The sequence below is a fragment of the Pungitius pungitius genome, chromosome 12, assembly GCF_949316345.1.
Source record: "Pungitius pungitius chromosome 12, fPunPun2.1, whole genome shotgun sequence".
Lineage (NCBI taxonomy): Eukaryota > Metazoa > Chordata > Actinopteri > Perciformes > Gasterosteidae > Pungitius > Pungitius pungitius.
In genome coordinates this window covers 6487767-6502158 of record NC_084911.1, presented here as the reverse complement: position 1 = coordinate 6502158, position 14392 = coordinate 6487767, and the positions used below count along the sequence as shown (strand labels likewise).

General features: G+C 44.3%; 3 protein-coding genes across 9 annotated transcripts in view; 2 read left to right on the top strand and 1 right to left on the bottom strand.

Moving 5' to 3' along the window:
* Positions 1-4411, top strand: part of dnm2a (dynamin 2a) — a 28258-nt gene extending 23847 nt beyond the window's left edge. For 4 of the 5 annotated variants that reach the window (XM_037477605.2, XM_037477604.2, XM_037477600.2 and 1 more), the window contains 2 exons: positions 93-356; positions 618-2963. In XM_037477605.2, the coding sequence (XP_037333502.1) occupies positions 93-356; positions 618-690 (337 nt within the window). In that variant the 3' untranslated portion in view covers positions 691-2963. Of the gene's footprint in view, positions 1-92; positions 357-617; positions 2964-3594 lie in introns of those variants that run through there. The other variant, XM_037477606.2, reaches the window with a different exon arrangement.
* Positions 4412-5002: 591 nt separating this feature from the next.
* On the bottom strand, positions 5003-9808 carry tmed1a (transmembrane p24 trafficking protein 1a). Of its 2 annotated transcripts, XM_037477608.2 has the most exons (6): positions 9694-9808; positions 9379-9595; positions 8143-8240; positions 7813-7993; positions 7472-7695; positions 5003-5137 (listed from the first exon to the last, which is right to left on the bottom strand). In XM_037477608.2, the coding sequence occupies exons 1-5, from the start codon at positions 9786-9788 to the stop codon at positions 7477-7479; spliced, it is 810 nt and encodes a 269-aa protein (XP_037333505.2). In that variant the 5' UTR covers positions 9789-9808; the 3' UTR covers positions 5003-5137; positions 7472-7476. The 2 variants fall into 2 exon arrangements, with proteins under 2 accessions (XP_037333505.2, XP_037333506.2); XM_037477609.2 differs by having other exon boundaries at positions 9379-9788.
* A 1583-nt stretch (positions 9809-11391) lies between these two features.
* On the top strand, positions 11392-14050 carry tnfsf14 (TNF superfamily member 14). 2 transcript variants are annotated; one of them, XM_037476572.2, is made up of 4 exons: positions 11392-11817; positions 12874-12907; positions 12989-13063; positions 13187-14050. In XM_037476572.2, exons 1-4 carry the CDS (start codon positions 11623-11625, stop codon positions 13570-13572), a joined length of 690 nt encoding a protein of 229 aa, XP_037332469.2. In that variant the 5' UTR covers positions 11392-11622; the 3' UTR covers positions 13573-14050. The 2 variants fall into 2 exon arrangements, with proteins under 2 accessions (XP_037332469.2, XP_037332468.2); XM_037476571.2 differs by having other exon boundaries at positions 12989-13072.
* Positions 14051-14392: the final 342 nt, after the last annotated feature.

Genomic DNA, 14392 nt, shown 5'->3' with positions numbered 1-14392 from the left:
CCATTCCCTCTGCAATGCCTTGCTGGTCATTAACGAGATTATTCCGTGTGTGTATTATGTCGATTTCTATTAACCGTATCGCCCCCTCTCAGCCCCACCCCTCAGCGCAGGCAGCCCCCCGCAGTTGCCGCGGCCCCTAGCCGTCCGCCCGCTGCTCGGGGCGCCACACCAGGACCGCCCATGAACCCTTCCCCGGCTTTCGGAGTACCGCTCAACCCCTCCCCTGCCTTTGGTGCACCCCCCATCCCCTCGCGGCCAGGACCTCCCATCAACGCTTTTAACAGCCACCAGGATCCCTTCAGCGCGCCCCCAATGATCCCCTCCCGGCCGGCCCGTGTCCCGCCCGGTGTGCCCAGGTATGTCTTCCTGTTACTGTCACGCGCTTCCTTATAATTTGGGTCACGTCACAAACAATTATTCAAGGCTTTTTTTCTTTTTGTCTAAGAGTCCCAGGTATGGTTTGTCCCCCCATTTGTAATGTTTTTAAATGATTTCTAGGCATCCATATCCTTCACTCCCACTGCACCCCTCCCCTTCCCCTCTTTCTCCCTGTTGGGTTGTTTGGTTTCTCTGAGTGCGTCTCACTCTTTGATCTGTATCTTTTCTCCCCGTTGCAGCCGCAGACCCCCTGGGGCTCCTTCTCATCGGCCCACCATTATTCGCCCTGCCGAGCACTCCCTTCTAGACTAGACGTGCGTGTGTGTGGTCTGTGTGTGTGTGTGTGTGTGTGTGTGTGTGTGTGTGCGTGCGGGCTCGGGGGGGAGGGGCTAACTGATAACGAGCATAATGTGCATGGTATCAACATGTCTCTTGAAGCAATGTGCTAATGCTGTTAGTATCCGTGAACACCAGAAAGCCCTTGCTGTGGAAATTGTGTAATACAAATCCCTGCTGATCTGTGTGATGCATCTAGCTCCCATCGGTCAAAGATGATGTATGCAATTCAGTTTGAGATCCTTTCTACTATAGTAACTGGTTTATTTCTTCTGACAAGGTGTCCAGCAGAAGTTTGTTAAATAACTAATTAACCGTTGCAGACTGGCTTTCCTCTCCCCTGCCTCCACCTTTTTTGAGACGCCCTCTTCTGTGTAATACACACACACTTGTTGTTGATGCTCTACCGTGTTTTCCTTTAATAACCGATTCCTAATGAAAAATAATAGCCACTGTTGTTATTTTGGTGCTGCCACTTACCTTTTTGGGGTGGTTTTTGTGAGGGGTTTTCCTATTTTATTTGAGTGGCTTTGTCTTTTTTAATGACCGCAATCCGGAAAAAGCAAAGCACACCAAAAAAAATCACATTGGAAAATCTGAAATCCCACTCTGTGAATTATCCTTCCACAACGAGTCAACCAGAGTGGCCGCTGTAAACGGAGCACTCGCAGCCACGTAGCCGTACAACCGTCCTCTGGTAACGGGGACGTTGTGGTCCGTTACCAGGGCGCCATGCACAGAAATCCTGCAGGGGGAGAGGGACAGGCCGAAGGCCGTCTGCACTTAGTGAGATGCGTTCTCGCACGTAATTCTGAGTTAGACTTGAAGACTTGAATTATTATAATCCCTTTAGTCTCCGTTGAACCCCCAAAGGGACCTCTGGCCTTCGGGTAGGCTTTGTTCATTCCTGGATTAACTGTTTCACAAAATACAGATTTCTCTCAGCGAGGGTACAACTTGGTGGGATGTAGAGCATGAAGATGTTATTCAGCGCTCAGGAGTCGGCACATCGCTTTCTGACTTGGCTGTCAAGGACATTTATTGTTCTGCTTCCATGCATTGGAAACCTTGTATATAGCTGGCCTATAATGGGGAGTTAGCACTTGTATCTCATTTCGTTGCCGGGTTGATGACAAAAACACGCCGATGATTCAAATCGAAGGCCCAACGTTAATGAAACTGTCGTCGTCACAATAAAAGGAAACATTAACTGCCATTTCATACGTTAGACTTGGATGCAGGGGAGAAGAGATTGGTAATCTGATACATTATTTATAATTGGGGGCATTTGTTATTTCTTTGGATGTTTTTGGGCTGCAATTGTAAACGCTTTTGCGCTCCAGCTTCTCCTGGACTTTAATTTTGGGGTTCTGCTACAGGGATTAGCTGTCTAAATGTATTGTTTGTTTATATTGTTTGGGCATGTGGGGGCTACACATCATCTACGGAGCTGTGATCATTTGATAATGAGTGTCTTTTGATCGCTCTATGACCATTTAAAACCATTTCAGGGGAAAACTGATCTGTGTGGGGAGGGAAGTTGGGCTACGGGGGTTTTCTGTTTTTTAGATTTGATCAGTAGTGGTTGTGAGCAGTAGGTGGTGGGAGCTGTGGTGTATATGAAGGCACACTGTCTACAGAACCCGTCTGCACGTTTTTCTGTTCTCACTACTGAAGAGAGGAATTTAATTAGCCAAACCGGCAAGATCAAGAAGCTTTAAAGCCTTCACAAAGGACAGACGCTTGGGACAGTTTGCTTTCTCTTCCCCTGTATGTCTCTACAGGTCTGGCTGTCAGTGACAGTGTCAAAGGGATTCAAATGAGCTCATAAAACAGCGTCTTAAGATTGAAGACCTTTTACATGAAATCTCCCACAAGCCCTTAAAATCTTAGTGCATGATCTTAGTGATGAATGTCTTCTTGGCCCTAGTCCCCATCCCCTGTCACTTCAGCCTGACCTCGAGAAGCCTGGACTGTAATTCCCTGTAGTGTGATGGGTTGTGGTCATACTGCCTTTCTTCCTAATGGTTGTGCCCTGTCTTCTTTCCTCTTTCCCTCCTTCCGTGCCTGGACCTGGCAGAAGGGGTTGGAAACCAACCTGTAAATTTTTTTTTTCTTTTCTTTTTTTTTTTGCAAATCTTTGTCAAGTGCCTCTGTAGCAATTAAATGATTTAAATACATGAAAATGAACTGATTTAGGATGGACAGTAAATAAAGAGGTGTTGTGTACAATAAAGGGACTGGCTGTGGTGGTTGGTGTGTCTCCTTTTGTCCTGTGTGATCTACTTCTCTCCTGCTCTCTTGCAGATAAGAGTAGCATTTTCCTCTCTTCCCTGACCTCCCTCTCTACATCTAAACCAATATAGTGTCATAAGCCCGCAGTTGTTCCTATGGCAACAAGCCTGGCTTAAAGAGGCTCGCACAATGGCCACTGTTCTTTATGCTCTGAACAAAAAAAATCCCAAGATTGAATGTGACTTTTTTTTTTTTAACACATCAGCACCCAAGACCCTTTGGTGTCCAAATCAAAGTAGATCTACTTCAGTTTACGTTTTCAAGGCAAAAGAAACTACAAAGGGAATACCGATTTTTATAGACTCGTTCCATGTAGTTTTCACCCCAAATGCAGAGACCCTGTCAACATTTTTACAAGCATCTTTAAATCTACCTTTTTTTGGTTTGGGTGTTCATTAATAAATCCAGGTTTGTGTCTTGTCATATTCTCCAATTAAACTGGAGGATGATCTCCAAGCCCTCTGACTAAAAGATTGCCTCATCACCAATGCCTGTGCTGTTCCAGTGACTGGAGCAGCAGTGTTACATGTTAAAGTGCATTTCCCAAAGTTAAGAGATTAATGTTGGTTGATTGTTCCTGAACAGGCGCCCGGCTCCCCGTCGAAACCAGTGGTGACCTCAATCGGCCTGAGGTGGACATGAAATGACTTCAATCCGTGACAGCAGTGGGACAACAGGAGGACTATAACTCTTTTTTTTCCCCATTTAATTAAAAAAGAAAACCTGTTACAGAGCTACAGGAATCTGTCAGTCAGCATTTCATGCATTTTTGAAACTTGGTAAGTGGTTTTGTCTAGTGAATGTTGGTAAAATAGTTTGCACAGATGGTTAGCACTGAAATGTAGTTAAACATGTAAATCTAAAGCAGATATTTTCCTATTTTATGCCACATTCTCCCTGCCAATTTTTCATCTGAACAAAACCTAATTAGAGATAAGTAACGTTCCAAACAGATACTGTACAGTGCCTGGTCAAAAAGACGCTTGATGTAAAATTAGATATTTATTATCATTGTAGCATGTGTGTTTCCCCATGGTGGAGGAGAACTTAATGTGCTTTATGACAGAAAATGTCCATGATGTGGAAAAACTGCCGGTAAATTCCAAAAGGGAGACTACAGTAGTGAATGAAATGCAGAATTGTTATTGCGTGGTGTGTTTTTAAGTCTGTTGCCAAATGACTGCAATGCATCCAAATGACCAAAGAAATTTGGCCCAAACCAACTTGCCATCTGCATGACTTTAATGAGTTCTGCATATTTAATCTCCAGATGGATGAAGTTATCATTTTTATAATGTCTATTTTTATGTATTAGTTTGTATTGCAGTAAAGATATAGGTGTGATCTTTCTTTTTAACAGCCTGGGGGTTCGTAAAGGTGTTCTGTTGGGAGGTTTCTGATCTGATTTTGGTCTGTTTTGGCTGTGGATTAAATAAAACTCGTACATGTTTAATGAAGACGTTTGTTCCCAGTAGGAACGGCTGTGGCTTTTAGTTCAGCTAATGAGATAAACAAATAAAGGTGTTAAAGTGCATGTGTGTGCCGCACAGTCAACCCAGATAACACAAACATGAGTCAACGTTCTTGCACTTCCGGTTCCCTCGCGCCAAGGTCACCGGGTTTTTGTCAATATTAAGACGTTTAAACGTTTTTTCTGCAGCATAAAATATCAGTAATATCCTTTCTGATCTTTTATTTATCATTCCTTTAAAGTCCACAATGATAAAACGTAGTGGAGATTATTTCTTTGCATTTTTTTCTTTCTGAGCAATGACAATCTTAACATATTTTACAACTCAAAGGTAATATTGATGACTTAATCAGGTACATTTCTCAATAACGCATGACTCAAAATGTGCTCTGAAACAGCACGGCAGAGAAAAGGGTTCAAATGTGGCAAACCAGCAATTAACTCCAAATCTTCAATTTCAACCCAACAATAATCCGAACCGGAACTAGTGAGATGTCAAACACAATATGATTTATTATTTAAATCTGTTCAAGAGTGAACTGTCCCTATACATCCAGGTTAAATTACTGAAAGGTTACGGGTCCAACTTCCACGCGTCAGCGCGTGCACGCTCCGCGCGCTACCGTTCTCGCTCTCGGCCGCAGGTACAGCTGTTTCTATGAGGGGCCGTTTAGGACTTAACTACTGAGACACTCTCACACACACTACTGAGACACTCAACACTCTCACACACACTACTGAGACACTCTCACACACACTACTGAGACACTCTCACACACTCTACTGAGACACCCAACACTCACACACACTACTGAGACACACTCACACACACTACTGAGACACTCTCACACACACTACTGAGACACTCTCACACACTCTACTGAGACACTCAACACTCACACACACTACTGAGACACACTCACACACACTACTGAGACACTCTCACACACACTACTGAGACACTCTCACACACACTACTGAGACACTCTCACACACACTACTGAGACACTCTCACACACACTACTGAGACACTCTCACACACACTACTGAGACACTCTCACACACACTATTGAGACACTCTCATACACACTATTGAGACACTCAGACAGCATCTCGCTATACAACATGAGAGCATCTCACTATACAATGTGAGAGAATCTCAGTATACAGTGTGAGAGCATCTCAGTATACAGTGTGAGAGCATCTCAGTTACACCGGAAGGCATCTCAGTTACACCGGAAGGCGGAAGCAAAGAGCGCTGATTTTGAACAGCGCAATGTGTCAATCATACGCCCTTCCTTCATATGCCTTGAAGTCTGCGGTCGCCCGTCCAAGTTTATAAATACTACCATATTCAAGGGACGGAATGTCATTTTAGGACGTTTTCAGGCGAGAAATTAGGTGTTTAAGCAACATTTCTGCGGTCGGTTTGTTAACATTCAGCCATCGTAAAAAATTCCATGGAGGATGTCGGAGACGTGAGGCGTAGTTAACGGGACCACCTGATGCCCCCAGCACCGGGCGATCAGCCTCATCTCACGCCGCAGACAGCAGCCTGTTCTCGGCCAGACTTCTGTGAAATTGACTACTTAAATTGACACCTACTACTAGGGGGATGTTGGGCCGTCCTGATTTGCAATGCCCTGACGCGTATTTGTCCTCCTTTTTTCTGGAGTTGCGCTGTGAAAACTGTCGCCCCCCCCCCCTCTCTGGCCGTAACGTCCGCGCCACCCCCGCTAACCTGAAACGACTTTGACACCCCTGATTTAGAGCCTCACGAAATATTGTCCTTTTTTATGGTGTTATGGATATGGTCACCCTACATTGTATCTACTTTTCCGTAGCGGAGACACGAGTGGATCTTACAATAGAAATATTCATTAATTAATATTTGGATTTTAATGTATTATTTAATCGATTATTATCCTTCGCTTTGAAGCTGATGCCCTGCTGCCGGTTTCCATGACGGTCTCCCCACAAGACCTTTAATAAAGACACGATTAGTTTTATTCCACAATGATAGACAGTACAATAAGCGCGCACACTATGGATACAGTCTAGTTTACGTATAGTTTATTAAGGTTATGAATTTAAACTCTGCTCGCAAAATAGCCATTAAACAAACACCAGTCTCAGATTAGAGGTTATGAACACTCATCCTAGTATTACTATCGTATATATAACCGCTACGGAAAAGTGGATCGAAGCGGAGCATTTCACGGATGTCTGGCCGAGAACAGGCTGCTGTCTGCGGCGTGAGATGAGGCTGATCGCCCGGTGCTGGGGGCATCAGGTGGTCCCGTTAACTACGCCTCACGTCTCCGACATCCTCAATGGAATTTTTTACGATGGCTGAATGTTAACAAACCGACCGCAGAAATGTTGCTTAAACACCTAATTTCTCGCCTGAAAACGTCCTAAAATGACATTCCGTCCCTTGAATATGGTAGTATTTATAAACTTGGACGGGCGACCGCAGACTTCAAGGCATATGAAGGAAGGGCGCGTATGATTGGCGCATTGCGCTGTTCAAAATCAGCGCTCTTTGCTTCCGCCTTCCGGTGTAACTGAGATGCCTTCCGGTGTAACTGAGATTCTCTCACACTGTATACTGAGATTCTCTCACACTGTATACTGAGATGCTCTCACACTGTATACTGAGATTCTCTCACATTGTATAGTGAGATGCTCTCATGTTGTATAGTGAGATGCTCTCATGTTGTATAGCGAGATGCTGTCTGAGTGTCTCAATAGTGTGTATGAGAGTGTCTCAATAGTGTGTGTGAGAGTGTCTCAATAGTGTGTATGAGAGTGTCTCAGTAGTGTGTATGAGAGTGTCTCAATAGTGTGTGTGAGAGTGTCTCAATAGTGTGTATGAGAGTGTCTCAGTAGTGTGTATGAGAGTGTCTCAATAGTGTGTGTGAGAGTGTCTCAGTAGTGTGTGTGAGAGTGTCTCAGTAGTTAAGTCCTAAACGGCCCCTCATATGTTTCCGTGACTACGCGCGCATCCGCCTGGCGCCATCGAAGAGGCGGCGCAAGGTGTAGATCTGAGTCACGGCGACCACGAGCAGCACGAGCACGTTGAGGCACGACCAGAAGGACACGCGCCACAGGTTGTCCTCCAGCAGGTGGCGATCCCTCGCCTCTCGGGTCCGCAGCGCAGTCAGGACCTGGCGGCTCTCCTCCAGGTGCCGGTGCACGGTGTCCAACCTCACCTGGAGGACGGACAACAGCGGGGAGGAGGAGACGCGGGTCAGTGCTTGCGGTGCCTTCCAACCAACATAAAGACGTCTGAAGGTGTCACGAGTTTAGTGCTCTCCCCCCCCTCTCACCCTGATGTCCTCCAGTTTGTAATCCACCAAGCTTTCTGGCAACGCCACGTCGTTCTGGCCTCCATGCGCGCTGCTGCTCGGTCTATTTACCATCACCTCGAAGAACACCATCTTCGCTGATATTTTACTGAAGCTGTTGTCAAAACACATCCGGTAGTCTCCATCGTCCGTGGGATCCACCCTGCGTGAAAGAACATGGGTGTGAAGCCGTTGGAAACGGACCGCGTTTCCTCCAAAAGACGTCAGTCGAAAACTATATGCCAAATAAATGCTTTCTGTAAATACTGACGTCATGAGCAGTAGGTGGTTTGATACTTTAAAGTGACCCACGTGTGAGAGCCCTCAGAACTCCGGAAGTCAGAGACCAGCCGGTGTCCGCCGGGTGAGACGAGGACGAAGCCGACGTCCAGGCCCGACCCACCTGTCACCTGTGAACGGCACAGAAGGGGGAGGGGGTGGGGGGGGGGGGTCGAGGTGAGTCACGCAGTGTCAAGCCGCACCCACGTGTGCGCGCGTGCCATCTGATATGCAACCCGCCGAGCTCACAAAGCCGCGCCTCTGTGGATAATAAATGGGGCCGTTGAGCTCCTTTGCGTAGGGAAACCTTTGGGTGAAACAGTGCTGTCATTGACACAGACAGTTCACAGCGAAACTCTTGGAGTTCAGTTTCCAGTGTTGGGCAAAAGTGTTGAAGTGCAGAGTTGAAATCACACTGCAAACTCTCACAGAGTCAATTGTACGAAAGAGCTGGAGTCATTATGCAGTGTCGAGATCAGATTAATTTGCAACACTTGGTAGAGGTAAATAATAGGGTTGATACGTAACTGTACAGTGTCACACTTCTTGGTGTAGAGCTTAACTCGATGTAATGTGGTGCACGGAACGGAGAGGAAGTGCCAGGAACCACGAGGTTGTCGGTTCAAACCCTGGCTGCTCCATGTTCCACGTCAAAGTGTCCCCTGAGCAACACACCTAGCTCTGATTTGCTCCCTGGGCTAAAATGTAAACACCATGTGTTAAAAATGCAATGTAAGTTACTTTGGCTTAATGGCGTTGTATTTAACAATGAGCAGATTTGTTTTTGACACTTATTCCGAGTTAAATTGTTAACACTTCGCTGAGTGTTGATTTAACTCTGACAAGATTGGGACAATACAAACACCAGCTTAGAGTTCAAATCTCACAGAGTCAATTTAACTCTCTGACATTTGCTGTGTTTACACGATGCGAGGAGCCTCCGTTCCCGGTGAAGACGCTCTTCTCTGACAGGACGCCCCAGACATAACTATGTCATTGTGCTCATAACAACGGTTGGCTTTAGATATTTGAACATCATCCTCACGCCAAGTGGTGTTTGTGCTTTTACCATGTATTTTCCCTTGCGTCAACATAAGCATCTTCCACGACAGCGGCAGTGGGTTTCTTATCTCACACGAGACCAAAGTCCGAGGCCTGTCAGCTTGTTTTTCAGTAAGCAGTGTTCACGCACTTTAAAAAAAAAGAGTTAATCAAAACTCTTAAGCAAAGACACAAACACACACACACAAAAAAAAAAAAGATATTTACCTGGTATTTAACTTTTATGCTGTCGTTCTTCGCTGTGGTTTGGTGAAAACAGTCCGTGCTGCCAGCAGGTAATAGAAGTGTCAACTCCACGTTTGTGTTTGGCCCCAGACCCAAAGTCAAGTCTACACTCTGGATGAAAAGCGCCAGCAAAAAGAGCTCGCCACACACCTTCATCATCCTCAGCTCGCCGTGCATAGTCCATGTAAGCCGCTCCGTTCTATGTCACACGTGCACAATGAAGCAAGTTCACACACATTGTGTATCTGCAATAACTGACTGTGGCTATTTGGGTGAAAAACAAAACGAAAAGAAAACCTCAAAGTTGTTGATCGGATGTGAATGAGCCGAGCTGTCCGCTGTCTGCCTCCCGGTCTCTGCAGTCTGGAATGCAGCCTCATGCAAAACTGCATGTCGAGGTGGAGCAATGTGCATCACACGATAAGCTGCATGACGAGGCCTGGGGTGTGAACGTTTATCATTTTACTTGGTTTAGACTTACTTATTTTTTCATTTCTCACGCTTTTGGTACTGGTGAAAATATGTATATATTTTTTCTCCCAACATTATTCATTTCTTCTCCAAAATGCGTGCTGTGTCCCCCTCTCTCCTGCGGGGGGTGCTACGGGTAAAAGCAGACAAATAAGAGACGGTCGCAGGCTTGACGTCATGGATGTGTTGGGAAGAAGTTCGTATGGGTGAAAAGTATCAAAACCAAATAAAAGTTTCCATAAAAACAAGTATTCAGCATTCAGGTGTACTTGGCTCACTCTGTTCAAGGTGCAGCTCGGTTAGTTTAACCTGCTTTTTGAAATTGGGCCCCGCTTTGACATAGTTTTGCATTTTATTTGTTTGTCCTTTTCCTCACCTTTGTTTCTCAGAACCAGCTTTGTGACAGTTAAGCTTGCTTTTTGTTCAATACACACATACACACACACACATATGCAGGTGAGGATATATCTATCGATTGATCTATATATATATATATATACTCACCTGTGACTGATTGCTGCTGTGACTTCATGTCACCAATTCTTGTGCAATATTGGTGTTTGCCTAATGCATGCTCAAATCGTTGTGCTCTTTAATGTGTGTGTATATATATATATATTTCTTTTTACTATTTTTGGTTTTGATTTTTTACATCTCTAGCTATGTGGAAGGAGGGCATAGCATAGTAACCTGTTAAACTGCACAAATGACAATAAATATCTTGAATCTGTCAGCATCACAGAGTTAAACAATGTTCCTCTACAAATTTTTTGGTATTCAAAAATAATAATAATAATATTTATGATAAAGTAATAGATTAGATTATTGTAATACTAGTGTTGCTTAATAATTACATATTTTAGTGTATTAAATATTTAAATATTAGTGATCTAGACAACAAAGACCTACTTAACCTAATATCAAAAATACATATTGACGGTTATATCTCATCAACATCTCAACTCTCAAATTCTCTGTTACAGAAAAGGGAAGTGAAGGATTTTAGCTGATTTCTTTATGCCCCATTCAGATTTATTATTTGTTCTTTGAACCGTTGTTTTTTCTACTTGTTGGAAATAAAATGATGAATATATGTGAGAACAATCTTCTAGAAGATCACATGTCAAGAAAGAAGCGACACTTGTCAGTCTTTCCACTTCCTTATTTCACAGCACGCTTATCAGGTCATCACCTCACTGTAGCCCTGCCGAGTCTTCTGAGTGGCTTCCGTATTCATGTGTTCTCCCCTCAGCAGGTTCACGTGGTGGAGAACAAAGTGAGATGTGGTAGACATCTGGATGTTAAACATTATTCAGGTTAATATCTGGTGTTAGAGTAAAAGATGAGAGAGAGAGAGAGAGGAAGTAGGAATGTAGGCCTTGCAGCATTGCTGTTACAGAAGTGGGTGGGTCTGAAGGGAAGGTTTAAACGTGTCCCTGGTCTGTCACTGAAATCGCCGCCTTCTTCCTTGACGCCTCGTCACCGATCGACTGTCAGGAAAAGTCATTTTGATGTGTGCAGACACATACAGTGCTTGTGGTGAAACATCTCCGTGTTTGACTTTTGTCTCACTTGTCGTGACGTAGGCTTCTCTCCACTCGAGCCGACCACAAGTGAGCCCACCCTCTTTGCTGCTTCTGACACCCCTCTGCGTCGCTTTTCGCCCCTGATGTCTTCCGTGAGACCCCGGAGGCAACACCCTCTCACAACTTCTCCACGCAGATTTCAATTTGGATTTCCAGTTGCAGGAAAAACATGGTAGCCATGTCCAAAGGCGGCTTTCCCCCCAAGTGTGTGGTGGATACCCACACCACCCGCCCCACCAGGCCGAGCCAGGGGGCCCGGGGGCCCGGGGCGGTCCAGGCTGTGCTGTTCATGCTGGTGAGCGTGGCGTTGTGCGGCCTGGCCATAGAAGCCTGCTTCATCTACCAGCTCTGGCTCCCGGGCTCTGTGAGTACGAAGCCCGCCTGCTGGGATTTCACTTTGCATCACTGTGTCCCTCGGATGCTTCTTTTGATCTGTTTCCACGTGATCTCGTTCAGCTAGAACTCACTTTCTGTTTTCTTTTACTCTTTTTCTCTTCGCGCTAAACGCAAAACGCCCTTTTGTTTTATTTTTCTGTCCAGAACGCCTTCTATTGGAAGTGTTTGCAGAGCGAATTATTTGGCTTTTCTCTGTAAAATGTGAATATAAACACACAGGTTTATGTACTTCTTTACATCCAATGGATTTATTTGAAATGAATGTCACCAATGTTTTATTTATTACTTATTAACAACATATATTTGTGTATTGTACGTATTGTACTTCCAAACAATGAATAAATACAACATAAATATAATTTAAACTGTTCATTTTAACTTAAACTCAAAAATAAATCAGGAAGCAGCAAATAGAAGCTGGGTTACAAACAACCCTTACAGCACTTAAAATTATTTGCGGTCTTATTCTTGCAGTTTTATTTATTAAATACACCTGTAGATTAGAAATGTGAAAACAGTTTAATATGTGCATATTACAGAGTGGCGTGCTAAGCGTACTGTAACGTAGTTTCATCGTGGCGTTATGATGTCATTTTACCAAGAATAAAAAGGGGCCACACTGAATCACAATGAAGGATTTTTTTTTTCCCCAAAAAGTGCTGACGCTGAAATGATTTCACTATAATGGGCAAGAGAATTGAGATGGAGAAGTGAGGCCAATTTATTGAAAATTTACAATAACAAAACATTTTCAGCGAGGGGCTGACGTGGGGTTGTACGGTCTATTTTCTCGTGGCATGACTGTGACCTATTTTTTTTTAGCTCCTTACAAGAAAAATACGGACCTGTCCTTACTTGTTCCGTGGAAGCATTGCAGCAAATGCTTTCTCCTGTTTTAGGACTTAATGTACTCGCATCTCGTTGTGACAACTTCGTTCGCACGCCGGCGGCCATTTGCAGGCGCATGATCCAAAACGCATTAAAAAACCCCAAAGCTGAACCATTTTCGCCCCCTCCTTTACAGGCCACGTCTGCGTCGTCGTCTAAGTTGAGCGCAGGTACGTCTCAGCTCAACCCATGAATGTCACCTCAGGGTCACTTTAGCCACGTCAATGACACTCTGTCCGGTCCCCACACAGGTCCGCTCGCTACTTCCACCCCGGAGAGCCGCCGTCTTCTCGTTTCTCCTTCCAAACCCGTGGCCCACCTGACAGGTGAGACAGGTGCTCATGTTCCTCCAATCGACTCAAAAGGCTGATATTGTTATTGTGGCCTTTGGGTTCAAAGTGATGTGAGTACGTAATGTCACATTGTTGCTGTTTCCCCCCCCCCCCCAGGTGGACAAGACGCAGTTCACGGAAAACACACCATGGCGTGGAGCACAAAGGCAGACCCCCTCCTCTACGAAATGGACTACAAGGACAAGTGTCTCGTTATTCAGAAGGAGGGTTATTACCATGTCTATTCCAAGATTTCCTTTGTGGCCAGTAATACTTTTTCCCACACCGTTCATTGGAAAACTCAACTGTACCACGGGAACAGTATTCCCCTCCTGATGTCGAGGCGCTCCTCCCGCGGGTCCAGCCATCAGCTCTCCAGCAGTTACCTGGCCGGAGTGTTTCACCTCACAAAAAACGATACCGTCTTTGTGGAAGTGAGCAACACCTCACAGATTGTGCGATCCAGAGCTTATGAGAATGTCTTCGGTGCGTATATGATATAAATATCAAAAGTCTAAAAATAAATGTCAAGAGGCTTAATGATTCCCTTCAGAAAAGAAACGTAGGCCTCGAAACTTGAAACCAAGACAGGTGTGAAAAACCTCATGAAGTGTTGCACAACTCGGCATCCGATAGGTCGGGACAGTGCAGGGGGCTTTCCTAGGGTGTTTTACTTTTTATTATAAGGGATTATTTCATTTGCTTTGGTTTTACTTAAATCCTTTTTGTCTGAATGACTTGTAATGATTGGAATTTTTTTAAACTTTGGTTCAGTCTGTTACTGAGTACAAACTTATGTTTTATGTTTGTGCTAAAATTAAAAAAAACTTAACTAACTTTCTACATTTGAATTCATTTCTTTTCTTTCTTGCTGTAATGCATAATGCACTCTTTATATTTTATTTCAATGGTTGAATACATTATATTTTTGCTATACTTTTTCCTTATTTATGTACAATAATGTCTACAAAATACTGAAATAAACATACAATGATTTTAAAAAGTCATGCTCTTTGCTCTCATGTAGCTGAAGTTAACTCGTTTCCTGTTAAGTCCGATGAGCCTCCGCTCGGTGGTCTCAGTAGAAACATTCAAACCCACTCGGTCTAACCACACGACCCAAAACCAGGCGCTCATGTGGAAACCCGAAAAATGGGTTGATGCTAGAATAATACTTTGACAGTGCAGTATTATAACATGAAAACTGTGCATTCCACAAATAGTACTTAACGTACTTATCTACTGTAATGCTGAAGATGATTGTTTTCAGTTCATCACCAAATCACCATGGTGACAAGCATCGAGCCTTTCCTTTTTTTTCTC

What these genes read in the sequence shown, in the direction of transcription:
- tmed1a (XM_037477608.2), bottom strand. Translation starts at nt 9,788, where the DNA reads ATGCAGTTTTGCATGAGGCTGCATTCCAGACTGCAGAGACCGGGAGGC. An exon ending in GCATAAAAGTTAAATACCAG is followed by an intron (nt 8,241 to 9,378) that starts GTAAATATCTTT and finishes TGCCGTTCACAG; the next exon opens with GTGACAGGTGGGTCGGGCCT. An exon ending in ACAAACTGGAGGACATCAGG is followed by an intron (nt 7,696 to 7,812) that starts GTGAGAGGGGGG and finishes TCCGTCCTCCAG; the next exon opens with GTGAGGTTGGACACCGTGCA.
- tnfsf14 (XM_037476571.2), top strand. Translation starts at nt 11,623, where the DNA reads ATGGTAGCCATGTCCAAAGGCGGCTTTCCCCCCAAGTGTGTGGTGGAT. An exon ending in AGCTCTGGCTCCCGGGCTCT is followed by an intron (nt 11,818 to 12,873) that starts GTGAGTACGAAG and finishes CCTCCTTTACAG; the next exon opens with GCCACGTCTGCGTCGTCGTC. An exon ending in GTCGTCTAAGTTGAGCGCAG is followed by an intron (nt 12,908 to 12,988) that starts GTACGTCTCAGC and finishes GTCCCCACACAG; the next exon opens with GTCCGCTCGCTACTTCCACC.